This window comes from Oreochromis aureus, linkage group 19 (assembly GCF_013358895.1).
Source record: "Oreochromis aureus strain Israel breed Guangdong linkage group 19, ZZ_aureus, whole genome shotgun sequence".
NCBI lineage: Eukaryota > Metazoa > Chordata > Actinopteri > Cichliformes > Cichlidae > Oreochromis > Oreochromis aureus.
The window spans coordinates 10,016,384-10,043,199 of NC_052960.1; the positions used below are offsets into that span (position 1 = coordinate 10,016,384).

At 39.9% G+C, this 26,816-nt stretch overlaps 2 protein-coding genes across 5 annotated transcripts; one reads left to right on the top strand and one right to left on the bottom strand.

Moving 5' to 3' along the window:
- Window positions 1-297: 297 nt before the first annotated feature.
- Window positions 298-18,807, top strand: atl1 (atlastin GTPase 1). 4 transcript variants are annotated; one of them, XM_039603384.1, is made up of 14 exons: window positions 298-641; window positions 2,188-2,438; window positions 2,818-2,952; window positions 3,413-3,517; window positions 4,123-4,173; window positions 5,365-5,421; window positions 5,534-5,626; window positions 5,794-5,932; window positions 6,467-6,594; window positions 6,734-6,790; window positions 8,188-8,259; window positions 8,340-8,771; window positions 10,419-10,433; window positions 16,215-18,807. In XM_039603384.1, exons 1-14 carry the CDS (start codon window positions 602-604, stop codon window positions 16,326-16,328), a joined length of 1,689 nt encoding a protein of 562 aa, XP_039459318.1. In that variant the 5' UTR covers window positions 298-601; the 3' UTR covers window positions 16,329-18,807. The 4 variants fall into 4 exon arrangements, with proteins under 4 accessions (XP_039459318.1, XP_031592919.1, XP_039459319.1 ...); XM_031737059.2 differs by having other exon boundaries at window positions 298-635; XM_039603385.1 differs by lacking the exon at window positions 10,419-10,433.
- sav1 (salvador family WW domain containing protein 1) lies at window positions 18,346-26,157 on the bottom strand. The gene is made up of 5 exons (XM_031737013.2): window positions 25,808-26,157; window positions 24,621-25,112; window positions 20,757-21,027; window positions 20,488-20,643; window positions 18,346-19,815 (listed from the first exon to the last, which is right to left on the bottom strand). The coding sequence occupies exons 1-5, from the start codon at window positions 25,899-25,901 to the stop codon at window positions 19,602-19,604; spliced, it is 1,227 nt and encodes a 408-aa protein (XP_031592873.1). The 5' UTR covers window positions 25,902-26,157; the 3' UTR covers window positions 18,346-19,601.
- Between the last annotated feature and the right edge of the window lie 659 nt (window positions 26,158-26,816).

A 26,816-nucleotide genomic window follows, 5' to 3' on the forward strand; every position in this document is an offset into this window, starting at 1 on the left:
TTGTCACTGTTACAAGAACAGTGAAAAGCAGTTTGGCATCTCTCCATGTAAATCTCTCCATCTCTCCATAAAGTTACAGTTCAGTTCAACGTATAATAACAGTTCAATAAAGAGGGGAATTTGTATTTATTTATTTATTGAATGTAGTATTTAACAACATACTGACTACTACTCTACCCATTTGGAATTTACATTTTTACAAAGGCGCACCTGAAGGGGGCATACCTTCCAACCTCTGTGTAATTACCGCCACCTGCCGGTAGAAGCTAAAATTTCACGTGAAGGCAGCGACAAAGAAATGCGTTTCTGGTCGCACTTTCAAGCACATAACCGCTAATCATTCTTTTCTGTAGACATTGCAATATGAGCCGAACTGCATTCAGCTGTCGTCCCATGCCTCAAGCCGCTGCTTTACAACTGCGCCCCCTAGCGAGATACAGCATGGCTGCATCACATTGAGGATAAAAGCTCCATCATCCTCCTGCGATACGAGCATCGTTTTGGTGGAGCCAGGGCATTCTCCCAGCCCACGATATACACTCATGACTACCGACTAGGGTCGCTCAGTAACCCACAATCAAAGGGATATAACGACAGTATTATGGCGAAACACCGTCCAGAAAGAGACAGCTGGGGTGAGTGTACGTACAGTATTTCATATTTCATTGCTTTTCTTGACGGCACAAACCGTTTTTTATCCTCCCTGCCGCGGAGGAGAGGGTGTAAGTCAGTAAGATGTTTATCTTAGACTCCATGATGAAAGGCTTGGTTTCGTTTTGACCGTATCATGACCAGTGTTTATTTATTTTAATGCAGCAACGCCATTTATGGTGAAAAATACGTGTTTTTGTGAGTCTCTGCAGGAATATTGTCTAATCAGGCATAAGCAAGCACAGACCTATATTTCTAAGACGTGTTATATTTTTATTCAGTGATCAGCGCGCAGGGAAATGTCTGTTAGTGCTTTCTGAACCTCCCTGATTCAGAGAGAGGCCTGAAAACCACCTTCTGATGTATTTTGTTTATCACAGTGAGCTTCTCGTGATTGTACGTGGTGCATCTGGCATACAATTATGTAATATTGCATCAGAAGATAGCCTCTCATCATCCTCAGGACCACCATCTGCACCCTGACCGTTAATGTCATCATCACTGTTGGTGATTGTCACTGACATCACGCTATGCTCTGTGTTAACTTTAAATTCAGGCCTGCAAGGGAAAGGAAGGGGCTGAATGACTGCATTGGGAGTGAGGGGGGAAAAGGGTGAAATGCTGCTGTTTGTCATCAGAGAGTTTATCTGGGCTGACCCACTTTAAGCAGACCGCTTCTGACGTCTTCGGCTGTTTTAAGGGCAGCAGCAGCAGCAGCAGAGGAACACGATCAGGTTAACCAGGCAGGCTCATGATGCCAGGCCTGGCTGAAGAGGCCATTGCAAGAGATGTGAAGCCACCCTGATAGTCCCCTTCAAGCCTGAGACGAAACCTTGGATGATTCCCTGCTGAATTATTCACTGTGCATTCTTGGCACCCTTTATTAATCATTTAGCACATCCTTAAAATTTTGTCTGCTACTCCTTAATCTGTCACTACTGCTTTTTAAAGAGTTGTATCCATGCTTTGATTTGCATTAAAAGCTCAAAATTAACACCACAGCTGCAGTGACTGGAATTAGTGGTGTGTGTTTGGACTTTCTTTCGTCTTCAGTAAACAAATATTACAGTGTGGGGAATTTGGGAGCTCGGAAAGCCTCCAATCATTGCAGGAAGCCCATTCAGCCCTTACACTCTACATGAGACAGCAGAGACTGGAAAGACACTGAGTCATTGCATGGAAAAGTACGGAAAAAAACCTCAGAATGCACATGATCTCATCGGATAAAAAGAGCGTGGCCTGATTCATTATAAATATTATTAACAAGCTTGCAGGCCATGCTATTGATCTGGAGCTGAAGCAGGAAGGAGTAATGGACTCAACTTTCCTGTTTCCTCACTTAATGGACTGCTAAGTGCGCTTATCATCCCTGTGAAGAAGTTCTCGCTGTTCAGTCAACATTTTAGTTGGTGTTTCATTGACACAATAAATTCTTTAAATAAAACATTTTGCCTTCATCTCTGTGTTTGACTGTAATGTTAATGCCATTTTCTTGCTTCAGGTTTTATGATTTCCCACGACTGTCTTCTCTTCCAGGGTCCCTCAGTGATAAAAATGTCTATGATTGGAGCTCGGAGGAGGAGGAGCCAGACGGAAGAGCTCGGCCTATCCAAGTGCTGCTGGTCAAAGATGACCACACCTTTGAGCTGGATGAGGCGGCGCTGAGCCGCATCCTGCTGTCTGAGGAGGTCAGAGATCGTGAGGTGGTGGCCATCTCCGTGGCCGGAGCTTTCCGGAAGGGCAAGTCTTTCCTCATGGACTTTATGCTGCGTTACATGTACAACCATGTAAGTCTCTGCAAAAGCATTACTCCAGTCTGCGTGGTATAGATCATACAGTCTGTGTGCGTGAATCGGCTCAGCCGTGCTAGTGGAAAAGTTCCAGATTTAGCTTGTGATTTGGTGTAGCACATAAAAAATTGAAATATAGCAAAGGTACTGGCAAAAAAGAAGAATATTTATGATATTATATTACTACATGCATGCACCAACCTGCTTATGTACAGTAATCTTGGATTAAAATGGCTATGCATTTCTTCATCTTCCTTTATCATATTTATGCCATCTTTTTTTTCAAGCAGCAGATCAAATAAAAAAAATGCAATATTTCAAAGTCATAGAGGGTAAATTGACCTGTTAGACTAAACTGTGATCCGTCGGTGCTCAGGCGTCTGAAAACTGGCTCGGCAATCCAGAAGAACCTCTGACCGGCTTCTCCTGGAGGGGCGGCTCAGAGAGGGAGACCACCGGGATCCAGATCTGGAGCGAGGTCTTTCTGGTGGACAAACCAGACGGAAGAAAGGTGAGACTATAATTCATTCCACGACTGGACGAGTAGGCTAAAGTGCAATTGAGTGCTTAATTAAATATCACACATATACTTGTTTAACCTATTTACAGTGACACCTTTATATTGTCAATGAGCCTGGCAACAGGTCGTCTTAAAGTTTCTCAGCTTCACAGTCGTAGCTGCAGCTTTGGTTGGATGACTTGAAAGGAGTCTTTTGTGCTTTAGGACATTTTTTTATACCTGCATCAGCCAAATGTTTCTAACATTTTGCATCAAAGGTTGGTCGTTCTTTTTAGTTTCATTCAAAACGAGCTGCTGAACATGAATGGTTGCTTTAGGCACTTTCTGTTCTCTGGAGTGTAAACACTCCACACGCTGTATCAAAACTCACTTTCCTCAGCACAACAGAACCACGGCGAACATACTGACTCCTGCAGCAAAGGTGAATGCGTTCATCTGTCTCCTCACACAGGTCGCTGTGCTGCTAATGGACACGCAAGGCACATTTGACAGCCAGTCGACGCTGAGGGATTCAGCTACTGTGTTCGCCTTGAGCACCATGATAAGCTCCATGCAGGTGCAGTGACCTACAGTCACCTGATCCAGCTTAGCTTTAGAAAAGACTGAGTATTTGTAAAAATGCATGCATGTTCTGTGTTTTTATTTATAATACAGATGATGAGCTTTGTTTGGGATGGACTAGCTTAGTGATGTTTTTAAAAAAAATAAAACTGCCATGAAATTCTTCAGTGACGTTAATGACCCCAGAAGTTTTCCTTTAGCGCCACCACAAGAGTGACGTCTAGTTTTGGGTGAAAAGTCTCCACAACTAGTTCTTTTCTTTCTACTCGAGCACACCTGCCAACTGCATCATTATTCAGAAGAAATGGCTCATCTGTCCTTACCCTGTTTCCTCTTTTGGCTGAGGTCTAATGTTAATTAGCTGCATGCTTGTTTTGGAAAGAAAATAGTTCCTGTGTTTGTAACAAGCTCAGACTTTATAACAAAGGTTTACACACCAAACTAAGATACAGGTCTTACATTTTATGCCCGCTAGTCCTGTTTGTTCCTTAATGCAAATAGGACTACTTGGTCAATAATCGAACCTGGACAGATTTATCACATTCTTCAAGTTGTACATGTTTCAAGAAAAGAACCCTCTAACTCAGTGGCCTCTCTCAGGTTTACAACATCTCACAGAATGTGCAAGAGGACGACCTTCAGCACTTGCAGGTAAAATTGCCTTTCAGTTATTACAGGAAAATATAGTACTGCACTAAAGTCCTCAGCTACCCTCCTCCTTTCGTTTCGCCAGACCTTCTTATATATTTTAAAGTGGTCTTGATCAATAGTTCTCCAGGCTTTCTGACAGTCTTTTAAAGTTTCTTTTTCTTTTTGGACTTTGGCTGCTTTTTACTCATTTTCAGTCTAGTTGTTGTATCTGACCGTTTTCACAGGAATGTTTTTTTGGTTGGATAGACCACTCAACACTGACCTATGAATCATTTAAGCATAAAAAGGCACATAACTCAAAGTATGAGCATGTCATATCTCAGCATGGTGTTTCTGTATGTCCTTAAAAATTTGAGGAAACTGAACAAGCGGAGAACAAAAAAAGAAATGAAAGGTCTAAAATAAACCATCTAAAGCACATGAACAGTATCTGAAAGTCATGAACTTAAGAAACCAGAAAAAAAGAATCCAGCAAAGACCTGACGCTGGACTATACAGATGCATCTGACCCTTCAGTTGGTACATCTACTGTTTACTAAAGCCTTATCAGAAATGGTCTCAGTGGAAGGGAGGCTGCCAAAGCCATTTATAAGGAAGGGAAACCGGGTGAAAGGACTGGTGTATGCCAGATTACACAAGAACTGGACTGAAAATCAGTGGCGACAGGTCTTAATTTTGAACATGAATTCTTCTTCTTTCGGCTTGTCCCTTTAGGTTTGCCACATCTTCCTCCATCTCTTCCTATGTCTACCATACTCTTCTTTCAGATTATTTTTTAACAATGAAAAGGATCCCAAACACAAACACACTGTCAATGCAGCAAAAGCATACCTGGAAAGAAAAAAATACAATGAAACACTATAAGTTGTGGATTGGTTTCCCCACCTCAATATTATTGAAGCAGTGTGGGATTATCTTGACACAAAACATAATAAAAGGTGGCCACAATCCAAAGAAGAACTTTGTTTCTGCCTTATAAACTGTATTTCCATATATAGTTTCACATGTTTCAATAACTGGAGCTATTTCCATTTTTTCCTAGCAAAATATAAATAAATTGGGTGTGGTTCAAGACTTTTGCACAGTACTAAAACTCCTTCAACAGACTTGTTTATATATTAATCTCAAAATTATCATCCTCACACATTAGTTCTTCAAATTACTTGTTAAAATATTGTTACTTTATTTCAGCTTTTCACTGAGTATGGAAGACTAGCTATGGAGGAGACTTTCCTGAAACCATTCCAGGTATTTTCTATTTAATAGAAATATCTTTAGTATTTCTATTACCACATTTTTATGTCTCAAAATTATTTGAGTGAGCACACTTTATAACACAAGAAAATCATTTCCTTTCTAGTCCATGATTTTCCTGGTTCGAGACTGGAGTTTTCCATATGAGTTTCCCTATGGACAGGAAGGCGGCATGAAGTTCCTCGAAAAGAGACTTAAGGTCAGACATCACAGATGTTACTGAGTCAGACTGTCACACCACTTTCAGTCCTGTCACATCAGTTTCCTGTGCAGACTTTGCTGTGATGTGTTTGCTCACTGCTGCTGAGTCTAGCTTAACTGAAGCACATCTTAAACGTGGTGCGTGTCGCTGTGTTTGCGGTGCAGATCTCAGAGAACCAGCACGAAGAGCTGCAGAATGTGCGGAAACACATCCACTCCTGCTTCACCAACATCTCCTGCTTCCTGATGCCTCACCCTGGCCTCAAAGTGGCCACCAACCCACACTTTGATGGGAGAATCAAAGGTACATTTTCTTCATTGCTCACTTACACCACATGCACCTTTCATTCAGGAATAGTATTGTTTGTGAAAGGCTAGGCAAAAACTTTGCAGCCAAATTTCTTGGAACTTGGTGAGGAGTTGACGCTCGGGTGAAAGAAGGCCCCATGAAATTTGAAATACTGCATCAGCATTGGACATTAGCCTTGGTGGAGGATGCACTCTGCAAATGTACTTCTAGTTTTGAACACCTAATATTGTTTAGTTCCCTCACTTCAATTATGACATGGTACCTCTCGGTCCGTCCTGCGGTATCTACGATTAGGATATTAGGTCTTAAAAGTTGCTGTTGGGGCCTCCATAGATCAGACATGTTTAAATGTATCCCGAAAATGCTCAGATTGAGATATGAAGGGTCTGGAGGTTTTTCTAATGCTCATCGAGGCCTTGCTGGACAGGTTTTTGGGGTCTTGCATTTTGTCCTGAAGAAGGCTTCTGCTGTCAGTGAGTGACTTTGCCATGCTGTACACACTCACCAGCCTTTGTCCTGTCTGTCTAGAGATTGATGGTGAGTTTATAAACAACCTGAAGGTCTTGGTCCCCTGGCTCCTCAGTCCTCGTAACATCGATGTGAAGGAGATCAACGGCAGCAAAATCACGTGCAGAGGCCTGCTGGAGTATTTCAAGGTCAGAACAAAGAACCGTGGTGATATGCACAAAGACCAGACACTGTTCTTTCTTTATTCAAAGTGCCATATTTCCATATATGACTGATCAAATGTAACAAATTAACTTCATCATTTGTCTTAATTTTTTGTATTTTTAGGCTTACATCAAAATTTACCAAGGTGAGGAGCTGCCACATCCAAAGTCAATGCTACAGGTATATTTTTAATGATTATTTTGCTAACATACAATAAAGCTTTGCACTCAAGATACACCTATGGTCAGAGGTTTACATACACTCATCTGGACATTATTTTAATGGTAATTTTGGGATTATAACGGTTTCTTTGAACTGTTTTTTTTTCAGGGTAGGATGATTGGATGGCATATATCCTTAATGACTTTAAATAACAAAAATCAAGTGCACAATTTTAAATCTAATTGGTGTAATTTTTGGATTTTCTGTACTCCACAGAGAGTCAAAAGTATACATGCATGTTGAAATATATATTTACAGTTACTTCAGTCTTGTAATTGATCTCTCAGTATTTTAAGCTGTGAAAGCCAAGGTCTGTTAACTTTTCATCAGTGACCATGATTGACAACAACTGCTAGTTTGTCTTTGCCGCATAAAAAGGATTTGTTTGACAGCAATCATTGGATTGACCAATACTCAGAACAATGGGAAACTCCAAGGAACTCAGTGAAGATCCAAGAAGTAGAAATGTAGAGTTAGACAAGTTAGGAAGGTCTCTTGGAGCCATTTCTAAACAACTGCAGGTTCCAAGATCATCAGTTCAAACAAATGTGTCACCACTTTGCCAAGGTCTGGAAGAAAACCCAAACTTGCCCCTACATGAGAGGAACTTGATTAGGATTTTCAGGAACAACGCAGGAACCACCAAGGCTCAAGCCTGCCATGAAACGGAAACTGCTGGAACACCAGCGTCACTGTCCACAGTGAAGGAAGACAAATATTGAGCTATTTGGCCAAATGACAACAGATATGTTGTCATGGAGCAAAAATTAGGTTTTCAAACTTAAGAACAAGCTGTCCAGCATGGTGGTGCTAGCATCATGCTCTGTTTTGCTGCCAGTGGTACTGGTACATTGCACAAAGTGGATGGAATAAAGGAGGAGGATTATCTCCAAATTCTTCAACTTCATCTCAAATCAACAGCTAGAGGAAACTTATGAGACAATGTTCCCAAACACACATCAAAACTTATGGAATGGCCTTCCCAAAGCCCCAACTTCAACCTTAGTGAAAATTTGTTGACTATGCTCAAAAGCCAGGTCTGTTGCAGGAAACCAGCCAATATAAATAAACTCTACCAATTTTGCCGAAATCATTGGTCAAATATCCAGCCATAATTATGCCAGAAGGTTGTTGATGGCTACTAAAAATACTACAAAATATGAGTTTAGACCTATGTATATATTTGATAATAATATAAGAAGAGTTCAAAGAAATCCTTAAAAGCCCCAAATAACCATGAAAATCAATGATGAGTGGACGTAAACCTCTGATCACTGCTGTAAGCTTATCCATACTGTTAACTTCTGGTTCTTGACATTGATTCTTACATGATATTCTCATTTGCTTCCCCTCAGGCCACAGCTGAGGCAAATAATTTAGCAGCTGTTGCAGCTGCAAAAGATCTGTACAACAAGAAAATGGAGGAGGTAGGTGAAAACAGATTTGTAAGTGAATGTCCAGTAGCTACCAAGTGACTTCACTGACTCACTGCTGTCACTTCTCACAGGTCTGTGGAGGTGATCGGCCTTTCCTCGCCCCCAGTGAGCTGCAAGCCCGACACAGCGCCATCAGAGAGGAGGCGCTGCAGGTGTTTAAGGGTGTGAAGAAGATGGGAGGTGAAGAGTTCAGCCGCCGCTACCTGCAGCAGCTGGAGGGAGAGATCGACGAGGTGTTCGTCCAGTACATCAAGCACAATGACTCCAAGAACATTTTCCACGCAGCCCGCACGCCGGCCACGCTGTTCGTGGTCATCTTTGTCATGTACGTAGCCGCGGGCATCACAGGCTTTGTGGGCGTGGACATCATTGCCAGCTTGTGCAACATGATCCTCGGCCTGGCACTGATCACTCTGTGCACCTGGGCATACATCCGGTACTCTGGGGAATACCGAGAACTCGGTGCCGTCATTGACCAGGTTGCTGGTGCGCTGTGGGACCAGGTAAATAAAAAGAATAACCTGTCTAACTTGTCAGTAGTTAGATGGTAATGGTGGCTGGTTAGATTTTGTACAACTTATAAAAGTAAGAAAAAAGGAGAACGATTTGTTTGGTATTGAATTTAAAAGATGTCAGGTGAGTGAAAATCATTACATGCATTCAGATTTTGAGCACTTACTGTTATCAGGTCTGGTATCTCTTGCGGTTTGATTAGTTTAGGGACGACTGTAGGTTCAAACTTTTACGGGGGCTCGGCTCCCAATAGGAATGTCCCTACAGTGTCCTGTAATTAATGTTAATGGAATATGATGTTTCCAGATGTAATCAACCCTTTTCACATTTGCAAACCTCAATTCAACTGGATAAACATCACAATGTTACCTTCAAAAGCAAACTAATCATACCTATTGTAGTGTCTAAGAATAATTCAGAGTGAATAATCAAAGATTTTAATATATATTCCACCCGTTTTAGGGTGGAGCCTTTAGTTATCAAACCTGAGGCAAGGCTCAGTCATTAAAGAAGTTGATGAACCATTTGTGGCAAAGCAGATAAGATGAAAAATGTGCACAAAATTATTTCAGTCCCTTATCAGATTGAGGCAGTCCACCAAATCATCAAGCACTGACAGTAGCATTATTCGGTACAAACACTGGGAAATCAGTGCATACAGTACAAACCCTCCCTTTATTATGTAGATCCAGCAGAGAGCAGCATGTACCCCACTTTTACGAGTGGAGAATAGATTTGTAGTCTGTCCAGAAACTAGAAACTGACAAAAATATAATCTTATAATAATTATTATAAGAGCAAGTGGGACAACACTGGATCTGGAGCTGTACTGTAAACAAACACTAAAGGCCAATTTGATCAGAATAGGCACAGAAATTTTTAACAAACTAAAATAATAACACATATCAGCTCCTTGGTTGTAAACTTATATATCAGCAGACTAGGGGATCAGAAGGTTAAAATAAACTAATAATCTCTAGTGATTTAACGTTTTTGACCCTATTTAGAGAACAAATAAAAATGAGACACTTTAAAGGTCACACAATGTCTCCACTTTATCAGAATAATTTGAACTTTTGCTGTATTTCAGTTAAAGTGTGTTTTGAATCTGCTTCACTGATGTGTGAACTTTAACATCTTTAGCCTTTAACAGCAGATATCAGATTTGTTATTAGCAATAAAACTCATGGTTGGAGCTCGAGTTGCTCTAGCTGCTGTGTTACAAAAGATGAAAACTGAGGAAAAACTTATGAAACCAGAGTCACTGGTAAAAATAAATAATAATTATTAATCATTACTTTTTCTTTGATCTGCACACATTTACTTTATTTTAATATGAGAACAAAACAGCAAATGTTCACATTTTAACTGCAAATTTCATTTATATCATCGCCTTTTCACTTTAACCATTAAAGACAAATACAATACACAGTATCCATCCATATCTGTTTGAAATTAAAGAGTGTCTTTAAACCACTAGGGGGCAAAAACCTCCTTTATTAGTGGCGGCAAATCCATACAAGCTTAAGAGCAACAATTGTGTACTGTTAGCGAAGGATCTGTATGTGCTGTATGTGTTACATGTTCACTACATGTGCTCACACTGTATATGTTTGTTTCTTTTAACGCCTCTGCAGGGAAGCACAAACGAGGTAAGTAGAGCAAATCAATTGGAAGTATTAACAAGAACACATTGCCACTGATGCATTTCTATGAGATTATTGTCATCAAACTCAAGTTCTGCTCAAGTTCCCTGAGCTACAGTTAAATTTCTCCTTGTGCAGCCTTATGTTCCCTGAACGAAGACACCTCAATGCACACCTTAAGGCTGCTTTATGAATTAAAAATGGTCCGCCCTTGTTCCTTGTGCACCTTTGGAAAACTTCCTCTGCAGCTGCTATCTTTGTGTGCAAGACTAAATATAATTTCTGAATTTCTATGATTATGAGCACAGGTGGATGCAAAGTTTGCTTTTTGTGCTTGTATGTGTCTTAATTTTTAATGACTTTATTTAACTGTTGTGATGAATTGTATGAACACCTGATTTTTCTGTTACAGTAAACCATCTCAGTTTAGCAGATATTACAGCCTGTGCTCTCCTCTCCACTCTAAGAGTTTTGATACTGTTCATGTACAGGTTGCTTTTAGCTTTGATGGTTGAAATCATATTTGGCTCGTTTATACGTAATTTAAACAGTTGCTGAAGATATCTTCAAATTAAGACTTCAGATGATTTCCCTTATGGATCAAAATTTGCATTGTTATATTACTCTATGAATAATAGTTATTATTAGGCCGATCAGCACTTTGATGAAAGGCCTATTTTTATGGTAATAGTGCAGTTTTTAATGCCGTTGGCCCGATGCAAACAAAGCTTTTTCCAAACAGACTGCTTCTCTCCCTTGTCTAAACTTCTGAAACAAAATGTGCCATACGGAAAATCCCAGGACTGAAAAAGCCGAGATGTATAAATCCATGGCATTTGACTTTAAAGCAGATTATTCTATGAAACTTAAATTTAAAAAATGAACAATTGAGCAAAACCGATGTCCTGTAGGTTTCCTGTGCTCACCACTGTGAGTTTTATGAAAGGGTAGAACACTTTTCTACGCTAGTCATCTGTACTGGCTTTTATTTCTAAGCAGCCATTACATATATTTAACCTTCTATAGTCTTTTTAGTTGTGAATGATTGTGAATGACGTGTTAATCAAATTCAAATTGAGTTTGTTTTCATATTTTGTGGTGTCCCAGCAGAAAATATACTCGGATTATCCTGTATTGTCCTGAAAAATGACCTAAAGTTTAAATTTTATATGTAAACAGTGGGCTATGTATGGACATCAACTGAGTGCTCCCTGATTTCCCATTTTAACCCTTGTGTTGTCCACGGGTCATTTTTGTCCTCTACAGAAATCTTTTGCTATCAAAAATATGTTTTTTATTCATCAAATGGTCTGAAAATAACAGAAGTTATTCATTACTATACTATGCATGATTGGAATAAGTTTTAAGTAATTTGATTTATTTATGGGGTTTTTATTGGATTTTATAACACCTGTTGTCCTCGTGGACAAAAATGACCCCAAAATACAAAGTGTTGCAAAAGGTCGTATTTTCACAACATACTGCTATCAAACATCTTTGATCTTGGATCACTGATGTTTGGGGTCAAGCACTGGTCATAACAACCACAACAACAACAACAACAGGCAGCACAATGAGGAGGCAGGTGCTCTATATTCAATAAAATGTTATTTATACTGGCGCCAAATCAAAACAACAGTCGCATCAAAGTGCTTCAGTATTGTAAGGTCGACCCTACAATAATACATACACAGAAAGTATGCTCACAAGCCTCCATTGCACTAGAGATTTGCATACTTTGATGAGCATACTTTTTTTACCATGTTGTGCAAAGCAATGACCAGTAGGACAAAGCATATATTGTCCTCTAGTATAATGAGGAGGAAGAATCAATGTTCAGGAAGATCCAGGGTTAGAAGATATAGAAAATATTGTCAATATTTAGAGCACATGCTACCCTTTCTCTGAAAAAGCACATCACCCACCTGCAGAAGTGGAAGAAGGCTATGAAGTGAAGAAAAGTGATGAAGAATCTGAACTATGTTCAAGTAGGTTCTTGAGCATCCAGGACATGGTAGTCTGAGGAGCTTGGAAAGAAGTGACTGGGCTTCTTGAAGTTTCTTGAGTTTTCAGAATGTGAAACTGGAATAGAAGATGTGTCAGAGGACTGCACATCATCCATTTCAATTATGATGAAGACAAAGAATCAAGCAGGAAAGAGGAGTCAGCTGAGACGGAGGAATATTTGCAGTAATGTGAGGAAACATTGATCTGGTCTTCTAACATCCCAATGACAGACGATGCATGACTCTCTCATGTGCCACAGAGAAAGATAATCTATCACAGTCCAAGCACATATGCCAGGTCCCATACTCCTTCATTGGCTTTTCTACTCGAGCACTGAACGCATTATACACAGTGTTCTGCTTGTATTCTGCTTTTAACGTTCACATGCCAATGGATGCATCAGAGACCAAGTTGGGGTTCAGTAACTTGCCCAAGGACACCTTGGTAAGAACTCCAGACTAGAGCACACAGAGACTGAACCAACAACCATCCAATTAGCAGATGAGCTGCTCTACAGCTAACTCTATGACGAACAAGGAGGGACAACAAGAGGGGAAAAAAATGGATCGAATGCAGCTGTAGTCTTATGTGGGTATGTTGATTCTACATCCGGTGGAGTCGCTACGGACAGTTTATGACATCCTGAGTCTGGTAGAGCAGTTTTAAAGGTGACACAAGATTAATCATAGAAGCGCAAAAAGGATATAATTTCTTGATAAAGACACAATAGATGATCATCGTAGGGGCCCGCCCGTCGGGCTATATGATCGCCCGACTGGAGATATCACTAGCTCCGCGACGTTGGGCTAGCGATTTTGCGAGCCCTGTCGTTCATGACACAAACGCGCTCCCATTTGAGGTGTATGGAACAAGTGGGTGTTTCTCCTGCTGTGATGTAAGATCCTGATACTGATGTGACTGTATGAGCACAAAGTCCCGTTCAGAGGACTCTGTCCATTCCAACAGAACATCCCAAGTAAACCTATGAGATAAAAACATGGCAGTATGTCATGCCAGGTCCAGCTGTACATGGAACATGCTAGTGTACCGATGGCAAACGTCTGTCCTGCAGTCAGGACACGCGAGTTGTCCCTAACATTGCAGGTTTCCAAAAGAAAACAATCACCTGTAACAACTTGTTTACTGTATATGACCCTTGCCTGCAACTGCAGAAAAGAAAGCTGTCCATGATGGGACCAGTGCAGAGGAATAAACCTGAGCTTCCTCCTGCACTTGTGTCAAATATGGACATGAAAGTTTGCCTTCACTCAGACCCATGCCCTGGTGTCCTACCATGCCAAAATATAGAAAACTGTCAGGTAATGAGTTGGAATAAAGTTGAATAAAACCTTGAAACACAGAGATGGATGATATTTTATACTTATGGCTTTATAAACAGTCAAAGCAAACAGGGTCATTTTTGAGCGCAGAGGACAACAGATGTGATTATTTGCTGCCAGTAAAAACTTGAAGTAGTTTAAAACAGCTTTCTAAATTAACTTTGACATATACCCGTCTGTGATCATCTGCTAAAGCAACCGACTCTGGTTGTGAAACGATAATCACAATAACTGATGATTTGATTTATTTTTACCCGAAAACAAAGAAAAAATTCATTTTTATGAGGTTTTTAACAGACTTAAATTTGAAATGGAATAAAAAAATGTGTCAGAATGTTTGAATTAAGTTTTAATTAAAAGTGGGGAAAAATCCACTTCATAGTAATTAAGTATCAATCAAACCAGATGGGGACATTTTTGACCCCTGAGGACCACAGGTGTGATTATGTGCTGCCATTTAAAAATTATAAATGGTTCAAAAAACTTTTTCACTAAAGTTCAACATAGAGCACTCTGTAGTTAGTCAGATAGTCAAAATTATCTGAACTTTTAAATATTTTATTTTCTTGTTTTGTTTCCACTCGAAAACACAGTGTATTTTATGTAAACAAGGTCTGGTGGCCCTTAAATGTGTAATGTTGGGTAAATTTTGTGTTAATGTGTTGGTCTTAAGTAAAACTAAGACGTAACATTGATTGATTGATTGACAAAGTATACTTTATATTTTAAAACAGTCAAATGAAGTGGGGACATTTTTGACCCCTGAGGACCACAGGTGTGATTATGTGCTGCCATTAAAAAATGTAAATGGTTCAAAAATTTTTTTTCACTAAAGTTCAACATACAGCATTCTTTAGTTAGTCAGATAGTCAAAATTATCTAAACAATTAAATATTTCATTGTCTGATTTTATTTTCGCTCAAAAACACAGTGTACTTTATGTAAACAAGGTCTGGTGGCCCTTAAATGTGTAATATTGGGTAAATTTTGTGTTAATGTGTTGGTCTTAAGTAAAACTAAGGTGTAACACTGAATTGATTGACAATTTATAATTTATACTTTAAAAAGACTCAAATGAAGTGGGGACATTTTTGACCCCTGAGGACCACAGGTGTGATTATGTGCTGCCATTTAAAAATTATAAACACTTCAAAAAAAAAACTTTCTCACTAAAGTTCAACATACAGCACTCTGTAGTTAGTCAGATAGTCAAAATTATCTAAAAATTAAATATTACATTGTCTCATTTTATTTTTGCTCAAAAACACAGTGTACTTTATGTAAACAAGGTCTGGTGGCCCTAAAATGTAAAATGTTGGGTAAATTTTGTGTTAATGTGTTGGTCTTAAGTAAAACTAAGGTGTAACACTGAATTGATTGACAATTTATAATTTATATTTTAAAAACAGTCAAATGAAGTGGGGACATTTTTGACCCCTGAGGACCACAGGTGTGATTATGTGCTGCCATTTAAAAATGTTAAATGGTTCAAAACAAATTTTTCACTAAAGTTCAACATACAGCACTCTGTAGTTAGTCAGATAGTCAAAATTATCTAAACAATTAAATATTGTATTTTCTTGTTTTATTTCCGCTTAAAAAACAGGGTGTATTTTTTGTAAACAAGGTCTGGTGGCCCTAAAATGTGTAATGTTGGGTAAATTTTGTGTTAATGTGTTGGTCTTAAGTAAAACTAAGATGTAACACTGAATTGATTGACAATTTATACTTTATACTTTAAAAAACACTCAAATGAAGTGGGGACATTTTTGACCCCTGAGGACAACAGCTGTATGGAAATCGGGAGGACATTATGAGGGTTAAGCTTATTAAATCAGGCTTAAATCAACCTGCTTTACAACAGCTCTCACAACAGAGCTCACTTTCTCTTTCCATTTTTTGTTGTCAGAATCAGCCGATGTAACATTTATGAAGCAGTTGATTCAGTGTTTCAAATCAAATATGAATGAAGAAAACTGATAAAAGTAGCCACTGGAAGCCTGCTGTGCATGTTTCAGCAGTGTGGAAATAAAGAGAGCAAACAAAGTGAATAAGTTACATAGGGATAATTTGTTTTCAGGCCTACAAATGCACAAAGGAAGTCAAAAAATCATTATCAGTGTTGAAATGCCTCTAATCCATATGACTAGATTAAAATAGAAACCCAAATCATGGCTCTTCAGTTTCTGTTTCTAAAAGTATACAGATGCAGTGATAAACCACTTGATATACACTGATCATTGTACAAAATATGTGTGCATAGCTTTTGCTCTACCAGCTTATATTTCTAATACTATAAGGATGTTCATGCATGATGGGTAAATGACTGAATGGACTTTTTGGTCGTGATCTTGTGTATGTGTGAATTTGTAACTCAGGTGTTTCCTGCAAAAGTAATCTGTAAGATAAATAACTAACCAGCTCCATGTTCTCTCCATAGGCTCTCTACAAGCTGTATAATGTAGCAGCCAATCATAGGCACCTGTATCACCACGCCTTCCCCGGGCATCAGGTGGAGGAGGTGGCTGAGGAGCAGGACAAGAAGAGGGACTGATTAGTTAAAAGACAGAACACGTCAGAGATTTCCTCGTGATGGACCGAGGGAGGAAGCGGAGGAGAAGGAAGGCAGACGAATGCCCTCACCCATCAGGCACTCTTTAACTCTGGTACTGGCTGCCGCAGCCCGCCACTACCAGTCGTTCACTTCTTTAACCCTTATAACGGACTGTTTAATGTTCATGCATATGCCGAGAGCATCTCCTCAGTGGGTGGCTGCTTCTAAGCATTGGATGCAATGTGTCATGGTCTCTCACCTTTAGTTCGTGAAGCAAACACACCTGTACAGATACGCGGGCACTCTGCTGGAGGAGACTGCTGTTTATTTCTCATCGATCGTTTCTTTTTGTTTCTTTTTTTCTCCATCATTCGTCACTGACAATGATTTTTAAAGTATATTCAAATCTGTGAAATCCCCATTTGTGACAATTGTTCTGTTCTTTGAAGTTTTAGTGTTGTTTATAAGGAACAATATCTATGACCTGCAATGTTTGAAAGACAAAATATGTACTGTATATTAAATGAGGCGTTACAAGCATCATCAGCATGGTAAGTGGTTAATGTCTGTCATCTTTAAGCTCTAAAAGCAGGTATACTTTATAAAAAAATAGCTGAATGGTTGTGCTAACTGGTATTGTGCCATAACATGTAAAAAAAGACAAAAAAAAAAAAAAAGATGTCTCACCTGCTGCAGCCTGGCTACATGCAGACACTCCATGGCACACGAGTTAGTTTTAGGGCTTGGTGTATCTGTGTGCTACGGCACTGGTGGGAGAGACAAAAGTTTACACAACATAGCCGACATTATCTCACTTTATAGTCTGCTTGCAGTTTTGTAATCACGCATCGTCCCAGTGATCGTTATATGTGCATTTGGAGTTTGAGGTTTGGGAGGAAAGAGCAAGGTTAGGTTTCCATTGTGATGTAGTAATGGGGGGGGGGGCTGCCGAAGCCATTGTTGTGTTTCACTGAATGTTCGAGCAAATCCGAGGAATGTAGCTATTCTGTGGCCACCGGGGGAATCAAAGCTAGATGCTATTAGGCGTGGCGACAGGCCTGCTTTGGAAACGGAGCCTCATTCCACATCTCTTTCATCATCTTCTCACACTTAAACCGAATCATCTGTGCAAAACTGCTGCATGGTGAAAGAGGCTTTTCGTGTTTCCACAACAGCTTGCATTTTTAAACAAAAGGCTTGTATCGGTGATGGCTCTTTTTTGGTGTTTGAATACTTCGGCTTAGTAGACTGTTACTGTATATTTGTACAACTGCGGTCACTGTTTTAACTCCTTGAGTCACTGCGCTGTAAAATGTCTGCATCACATACAAAACTGCAGCAAAACTTTTCTATGTCTTTTTTTTTCTTTCCCCCTCCCATTTAGATCTGCTCACCAACCGTACAGGAACACTGTCATGCATATTTAGCAAGTTTATAGTGAGGTTTGACCTCAAGGGTTGAAAATTTAAAGGCACTGCAGCAGAGTGGCTTCTAGAGTCTTCCACAATGTATAATCAACATCAGCGAGGCCTTCACACAAAGAACCATCCAAGACCAGTTTAAGATTCGTGACGTTCTGAAATCCCTTTTTATTTCATGACTATGTTTTTGGGTGTTGTGTCCATTAAGAAGTCAGAAGAGCAGAATTTGTTTACACTGTGTTGGAATATCTCATCTGTGAGACAGAGCTTTTCTTTCATTCCTAAAGCATCACCTCTCAAAGTGGTGGGTGGACTGAAAGGTCAAATGAATCAACCTTTTTTTGTGAGCTCCTTCAAATTGACTCTGCTTAGTTTTCAGCACACGCATTGCAAAAAAATTCAGTTGCAAAGAAAAGACCTAATAAAGATGGACCAAATTAATGAAATCTAGACTTGAGTTTTCTTACAATCAGAAATGTTTTAAATACAAGTCCTACGAGGCGTACCGGCAGTGTTTTAAATGGCTCTGCCATTATAAAACACTGTGGGAAGACAGGCAAGCAGCAGGAGGCAACAACTGTACATCCATACGTGTATTTATCTTCACTGCAGACTTTATTGCTTATGTCCTGTAATTGCAATTCACAAAATCAGGTATGAACAAACTGTTGACATTGTTCTGAGAAGATGTGATAGAGGCCTTATTGCAAAGAGAAGCCCAATGTTCTGTACAAACCTATTCCACTGCTCCCATTTAGGACATTCAGAAATGTTTAGGTTCCTCTGATACACAGGACTCCTTAAACATTTTATATACTGAGAATAACACATTATCACTGGTCTCCAGTAGACAAAAAAAAAAAAAAGTAAGAAAACATTTCTGAGTATCTTAAGAGGAGATAAAAGCTGATTAGTGATCAGTAGAATATGCGTCCAAGAACCTGGACTTCTGTTATATCAGTGAAGCAAGATGTCAGGCCATAAACATAAAGCATGAAAAAACTGAAACAAAGGGAAAGTAAAGTTTTTGGCAAAATGAATGTGACTTCTTTAAAAAAGTTCCAGTAGCTTATTTGTGTTTAATTAAATGCACAAAAACGTGAATTTTCCTGACGAACAATAATGCCAAGAGCCGAGAGACGCTCAAACCACCGCATCCAATCTGATGCTTCATCAATCAAAAAACAAAAATTAAATATCTGTTAAGGTTTTGGTGGATTGTCTTAAAAGTACGTCATAAAAAAAAGGAACAATGTACACTTTCTGTGTGTGGTTTCAGTTTATGAGAGAAACAGAGCAAAGGAAAGAAGCCATGAAGTCAAATTAGAAAAAGCTGCCTGTCGCTTTCTCCCACAGGAAAAAATGACGGAGTAGCTGGCGTATACACGATATGAGCAGACGTAAAACTGCCGCACTTTGTTTTATTAAAGGCACAATGTCAGGATGCTTTTGCAACAAATACCCACAGCTGATTTTTCACACTCTGTGCTTCTCAGTCTTTAAAAAAGGAATTCAAACAGCAATTTTCCCAGGTCGGTGGCTTTCAATGGAACCACAAGCAGTTTCCCATGATGCAACACATTATTTCTTCATTCTAGTGTTTTTTTTGTTTTGTTTTTGTTTCTATCAGTCATCCATAAACAGAGTGTCACATGGCCCCCACCCTGGCCATATATGTGTCTCGACCTCCTGGCTGATATATTTGGATCAAGCAAAGGCACAGATGTGTTTGGTAAAGAGGCAATTAAGAGTCAATCATGATTTCAAAGGCAGCTCTGACCGCTCCCAAACTGAGGAAACCTCAGAGAGGTGTGGCATCGAGAAGTCCCTGCTGCACGCACACGCACACACATCACATGTTCCCTATGAAGTTCTTGTTGGACTGCTGGGCGTACCACTGTTGCCGCTGTTTGCGTGCCTCCACCTCTGACAGCAGCGCCTGCCGGTACGCCTCGTAGGACTTGACGATGTGTTCGAGCTCCTTCATGAAGAGCAGCTTCAGCATGCCCTGGTACGTGTCCAGGTCTGCCAGCTGGAACAGCTCCCACTTCAAGATGTGGTCGTACCTGATGTAAAGGAGAGGAGAGTCACTGTACCTTTAAAGTTACCCTTTGGGCTGGTTTGAAGATCTATCAGTGACTTCTTTGTGACAAAAATACTTTTATTTGGTAAGATTTTTTTTCAGGGCTTCGCTATTCAATATGTACAAACTCTGAAATAAACACTGATTTGGAATATTGAAAGTCCCTGGCAGAAACTTTAGGGAACATGGCTGGTTGTGCAGTTTTCCACAAATAAACATACATGTTTTTTGAGGTATTAAAAAACACTATACAATAAATACATTACATATTTAGGTACCTAAGTATAAACATCATGCTTTTCCATTTTTGTGAGTTATAAGGTCAATTGACCAAAACTACCAAAAAATACTGATTCTACACTTTTGGTAAGAGCTTGAAAATAACTCGCCTGTTTGGTTACTATCAAAAAAACATTATGTCCAGGATTAAATAAAAAGCACAATAAGAAACTTAGAATTATTAAGTTGAAATTTTGAGATACTAACCCCGAATTTTGACTTATGGGCGGCATTTTTCCCCCCCAGTGGCTTCCATAAACAAGCTTCCATAGATTCCTCCTTTTAGTACCTCCCTTTGTTTGTAAATTTACTGATTATTGACTGACCAGAATACTATTAACTAGACAAATGTCAGGTAAGACTGAGTTAGACTCACTTGAGTGGTGCACGAGCATACACCTGCAGCCAGTCTGGGATCTCGGCTGTGTGGTATGGGTTAGCTGGCACAAGGACTGGCTGGTTCCTCTCTGCAGGACGTGGCTGATAGGCCACGGGAGGTGGTAGTGGTGGGGGCTGATCGTAGCGAGGTACGCTAGAATACAAAGAAACATCATCGCTATTGTGGTACGTTTTCTACTAAGTAAAGAAATAGTAGAACTTTAGTTGCTTAAAGAACTAAAAGCAGCGTTTTTTAATGCTTCATACCTTGGAGCACATGGATGACGGTATTGTGCCCTCTTGTTTATGTGATCCACATAGTAGACCCCAAACTCAGCGGACTCCACCTTCTCCCAGCCTGGAGGGAGCCCCTCCCTCTCGAGAGGGTGGCTCCAGTGTGTAGTGTTAGTGTTGTGGTCGATGTAGTACTTCCTGCCACGGATGGTCCAGTCAACGGTCCAACCGGCCGGAAGGGGGAGGTCCTCCCCTGTCAGACTGGACAGGTTCCCCAGAGACTTGGCCTGTATTCGACCTATGGCTGAGGAGAACAAACATTTCTTTTTTAGAAACCCTGAGGGAGAGGCAGAGATGTCTGACCAACCATACAGAGGAGCAGCTGCTGGCTAACAGCGCCCCTGGGAAAGAAGAAATATTTGGAGAAATTTCTTAAAAACCGCCTGTGTGGGAAAGTGTCATGTAAAGCAGAGGACAGTACAGCGTTTAAACTTTAAAACTGAGATTGCTCGACTCTGTGATTGTTGTGACAGAGGGGCATCTTATTCTAAGTGACACTGTGTGATGAATGGTAGGAAATGGGATTGTTGATACTTTTAGACAGGAAGGCAGAGAGCTCTGCATGGCCAGCCATACACACAGGGCCTTTCACTGGGCGAGAACAAACGGCTGTAAGAGCCGACAGCAGAGAGGGTTCACGCAGCGGGTCCTGTACTTTTATTGGAGAATAACGTCAGCGAGGAATGTCAAGTCGACAGCTGTGTGGATGAGCGAGAAGTGCCATGACTCAAAGCAAATGAGCTTGCAGAAACCAAGAATTCCAAATACAGGGGAACGCTAAAGGATCTCAGCGAAATGGCGGCTACAATCTGATAAATTCTACGCTAGAGTGACAGCAACAGAGGTGGAGCTCTTTGCCAGCTGCTGAATGAAGGGAAGGAATGTGTGAGAGCTCCACAGAAATGCACTCCTCCTCCTACACCACCCCCATCTCATCATCATGATCATCATGTCTGCCCTTTCCTTCAGAAAAAAAATGCTCACAGCAGACCTAAAGCTCAAAACATCACAGGAATTTCTTAGATTACAGTGAGAAGCAGCAAATTTTACAATCATGCTTGTGAGCTAATGGCTGGGCTGAATGAAACAAAGTGGGTAGACTGATAACATCACGTTAGGGAAAACACCACTGAAAACATGGAAAGAAGAGAGAGAGAGAGAGAGAGAGAGAGAGGGAGAGAAACTGGGATCATTTATGAAAACATCAATCACACACAAGAAAATAACATATGATTAACTATACCAGGCTCACCCTTTCAGGGTTTGCAGAGAGACAACTTATGCCCATTTCTGTTTTACACCTGGACTCTAGTAGCTCAGCAGCTTTTTGCACGAGTTCAAAATAAGCCTAAATTGTCTCATATCAACCGCTTTTATCAGGTGAGAAACCACATATGTCTGTGAGGTGTGGAACTTTCTCCCAACCAATCAGGAAAGATCAAGCTATGTGACAGACAGTGACATCTGATAAATCTGCAGTGGCCCAGAGCTTTTCAAACTTCCAAACCTTCACCCCTACCTACTCCTACACATGTGGTCGTAACATCAAAACAGTGGTAAATATATGAAACTCTCAGATTATGTGTTTGCAACATTGTTCTACATGTTGAGACAGGTGTTGTTTGTGTAGGATTTCCACAATTTAGTGAAATTTGTGGAATGAAAAGTGACAACACCATACCTGATCATATTCCCTGTGACCTAAAACTAGTGCAAGTGATGTCAAGCCATTTCTTTTTTAAGAAATAGCACGTTATAATGTAGGACTTTAAGTTCGATAGTACACTGGATAATGCCACAGCATTGTATAACATTAAACAGTGATCCATTGAGAAGGTTAAAACACTTCTACACATTTTCAAGTTTATAATTATGAAATGTGATTTCCTCCGTTTTATATTATACTTAAAAGTCATATATAGTTGTTTATTTTTACTGTGAGACTTTTTCTACTAAAATTGATTTAATAATTCACTATTTGTTTTTTTATTTATCTTTGACTTAATTACATATAAGAAAAAAAGTGGTACAATCAGTACATATAATGCTATTTTTCACTTCTTAGTAAATATGTACAATTTATTCGTCAATATTTTTTGTTTTCAGTAAATCTACACTTATCGACTCAAAAACATTCTGTCCTTTTTTTTTGCAGCTGTCTGATCAGGTCGTTTATAGAAAGAGGGAAAATGCTGTTGTGTCAAAGAATCATGTCACAGAACAGCACAACCTGACTTGAATTTCCAAGTATTTCAATGAGTGCCCTATTAAGAGTTAAGCCTTGACAAAGCCCCTCAGTTCATCCAGAACTAACCGCTCTTTCTTTTAACTGGCTGCCCTTTGCAAACACGAGGTTTAAACAGCAGGTGTGTGGGGCTTCAGTATAGTATAGGACACCACTTAAACAGTATATACTCTCTTTTATTTCCCAAGGGGTTGCCACACAAGATCTTCATACCCGATTTGGCTGAGATTTTCCAGCAGATGCTTGTGTGATGCAACCCTCCTTATCTGGGCTTGGGCGCTAGCTTGTGCTTCTACCTGGCTGCCTGATGGACCAACAAAAGGACAAGCAAGAGTAGCCCACAGACCGGTTGTACAACATACTTTGGACACTGTCCAACAACAGACGGTCTCTGCAGGTAGATGGGCCAGCATGCCACCCCCACTGAACCATAATTTCAGTTTAAAGCAAATGTGACCAACTACACCACAGAGCCACGCTGTAATAACATATAGTGGCATTGTACTGACTGGGCGTCATGCACAAACATGCTACAGCGTTGTTTTTAAGCACAAAAAAAGACTGCACTATATTCAAAGTGATGCTTGAATGACTTTACCTTGTTAAAGAACAAAACAAATCATGCTTTCCCTCGTTTTTTTCTGACTTCACTACTTGAACACACGCAACTCAGAAATAACGTCAATCCCTGCACCAACATTTAACTTCTGAGTTATTTTCAAACTGCTTTGATTTGATTATTTTCTTGTTAAAAAGTACTATTTACGGGACAAAAACATGCTGTTATCAAAATGAAAAAACATCTGCCAGTGTTTGAGGGGTGACCCCTCTCAAACTTCACTGTGTTTTAAATGCAAGCATAAAGAGATCAGCACATACGTAACAAGGATGATTCATAATAGCGAGCAGTTTGAGGCTGAGACATTTGACTGGGGGCAGTGTGCAAATTACTAGTTTGCTGGCAGAAAGTTTCAGCAAACACAGAGGTGAAAAATGCAGAGCCTCTAATGCTTGTTTGACTTTACTCCAAACAAGGCTACGTGATCGGCAGGCCTGACATAATACTGAACTGTATACATGACGCTGACAAGCCAGCCACAAAATAAAAGTGTCTTTATGGTACGAGGAGGACAAGAAGCATTCCCGTGCCCCCAACCCCCCCCATCTCAATGTAATTACACTTACATCATAGTAATGTTTACAACACAGAGCAGTAAAATAAAGACTGAAATGAAATTGCTCTTTTCAATTTGACAACTAGTGGCCTGCATTCCTTTCAGAGTGGCCTCTGTGTGGTTGGACAACCATCCATAATACTCAAAACAGAAATTATACATTAGTACAGCCACTGACACTACTACATCTTGCCATACACCAAAGAAACAAGGGTTTGAAAAAAAAAAAAAAAAAAAAAGGTCTACAAGGGGAAATTTTAAGAAGTTGTAGAGTTGCTGATGGGATGTCAGTCATAAACTTTCTGAAACTAGGTGTTTCTTGCTTTTATCACAAAACCTCTTTAAATTCGTTAAAATATATAAATAAAGACATGAACAGCGTTAAAAGGGAGCTTCACAAAGAAATGTAAAATCTACCTGAAGGGGGTCTGTTTGGAGCTGGGGGAGTATGTTGTCGGGGATGTCTTTGGAAGTTGTGCTCATTGTGCTCGTAGTATCTATAGTCTTCAGGAAAGCGGTCTGGGACTCTCCTTGGCTGGCGCTGCTGCTGCTGCTGTTGATGTTGCTGGTTTTCATAATAAGGTTCAGAGGGGTAATAATACCGGGCATCTCCATTCTCAGACATGGGGCTCACGTCTGTAAGGAAGGACTGTGATGAGCCTCCATACTCATGCGAAATGTCTCCCAGACTGCGAGGCAGGTACGGAGGTGCAGACAAGCGGTGGCTCTCTGTGCGGGCCACCTCATGAGGAGTCTTCTGCACATGGGTACGGAGGACACTCTTGTTACGGGACACCACAGGTTCCCGGCTGGGTGCCAAAGGGTAGGAAGAAGGCACCATTTCTGGCAGAGGGACCTCTGTGCGTCTGGGTATAGTGGGTCCATGACGGATGAAGGAGGGCATAAGATCTGCAATCAGGTCAGCAGAGCAAATGTCAATAAAAAGCAACACAATATCTTGGAGCTGCTCATGCCTGATGACTTGAAAAAAACAAAACAAAACAAAACAAAAAAACCATAATAAAAACAGAATATTTTACTAATAGGAGCCAAATCGCGTACTTTTAATTTTCATACCTGAATTATGTTTACTGACTCTCGAATAAAACTTTTACACGAGAAGGTAATTTAGTAATACCCCCATTTCTACAAAATACTGCTATTTTCACTCCAGTGAACATTCATAATACTTCTATAGACACTCTAATAGAAACACCTAACAGCAGCTATCACAATAATCATAAGTCATTACAGACACTAAAAAAATACTTTTAACTAAACTAATCTACTAGTATAATATGCCTTTGGCTGAGTCATTTAGAGCTGTAAGCATTATCTTATAACTTTATACACTACAACTGGCGCTCATGTAGCATTTAGCTACAATAACTATCATCGTAGCTGTGTTTGGTTATACTGTACAGCATTAAACTGCTGTTTACAATCGTGGGAGCTTTAAAAATAAGTATAAATGTTCCCACAGAGTAATTTTACATTACTTGTTAATGTTAGCCAACTAAGCTTTAACAGTGTTTAACTTTAACTAGCGAGCTGAGTGATGCTATTCGGGGCTAGCTGACAAGCTAACCACTTGTTGCGCTTACTTCTCAGGAGCGGCGACGTTTCCTTCTTCACATACTTCCCGTGTACCTCGGCTGGTTTGGACGCTTCGTTCTTACTTTTCTTTCGTGAGAGCATAACTCAAGGCTCGGAAAACATCAACAGCACGGTGAGGTAAAGTCATGGCACAATCCTTCGACTTTGCAACCATACCGGCCAGTTAGCAAAGCGCGGAAAGTCAACATTTTTCCCCGCAGCTTTGGATTAGCTAGCCGCAGTTAGCCAGCTAACTGAAGCCATAGGGAGCGTCAGTGCTGCTGCAGCGGATCCAGTCCCACTACTGGGAAGTCCTTCCATCTGAAGGAGGAGAGAGAGGAGCAAAAACCACCGTGGGGCCCTTCGGTGACATAAACACAGTATTAACAGATACATATGAAAATATGATTTAGAAATAAACTGACATGAGAGACTTTTGAAGGTTGGATGGCAATCAATAAATAATTAAGCCTATACTTTTAAATTTATTATACTACATTGTTCAAAAACTGTACTGTAGTTAGAAAATATCAGTTAAATTTTTCCTAAATCTCTGTTGCCTTTACTTATACACGTTTTCATATAGATTGTTTAATGCATGTCTGTTTTGTGCAAACTTTGGATGTAAACAAAAGCAGCAAACCATGAGCAGCATTTTAAAGCCGTAGAGAGTAAACTGATCGTTTAGACTAAAGTGACTAAATTTCTGGTCACACCTGTATGTCAGGGATGTTAAATGGCCCAGGGGTTGGAACAGGCTTCTCAAGGGTCTATACTGACCCACTAGATGGCTTAAACACTGTGGAAATTGCAGATTTTTTTTTTTTTTTTAATCTGTATTGTCCAGTTTTACAGCTTCTCTTAAAAACACATTATCCTTTCATACACCAAAGTAGGTACTGAATAAATGATATGAAATGGTTTTCTTTCATTATTTACATTTTTGTTTTGTATCGGAGCCACAGGTTAAAAACCCCCCAACAATTTTATTTACAGTATAAAGTGTGGGATGCCAGT

What these genes read in the sequence shown, in the direction of transcription:
- atl1 (XM_039603384.1), top strand. Translation starts at nt 602, where the DNA reads ATGGCGAAACACCGTCCAGAAAGAGACAGCTGGGGTGAGT. An exon ending in TCCTCGAAAAGAGACTTAAG is followed by an intron (nt 5,627 to 5,793) that starts GTCAGACATCAC and finishes TTTGCGGTGCAG; the next exon opens with ATCTCAGAGAACCAGCACGA. An exon ending in ACAACAAGAAAATGGAGGAG is followed by an intron (nt 8,260 to 8,339) that starts GTAGGTGAAAAC and finishes CACTTCTCACAG; the next exon opens with GTCTGTGGAGGTGATCGGCC.
- sav1 (XM_031737013.2), bottom strand. Translation starts at nt 25,901, where the DNA reads ATGCTCTCACGAAAGAAAAGTAAGAACGAAGCGTCCAAACCAGCCGAG. An exon ending in AACGTCGCCGCTCCTGAGAA is followed by an intron (nt 25,113 to 25,807) that starts GTAAGCGCAACA and finishes ACCTGATTGCAG; the next exon opens with ATCTTATGCCCTCCTTCATC. An exon ending in CGTCATCCATGTGCTCCAAG is followed by an intron (nt 20,644 to 20,756) that starts GTATGAAGCATT and finishes TTTGTATTCTAG; the next exon opens with CGTACCTCGCTACGATCAGC.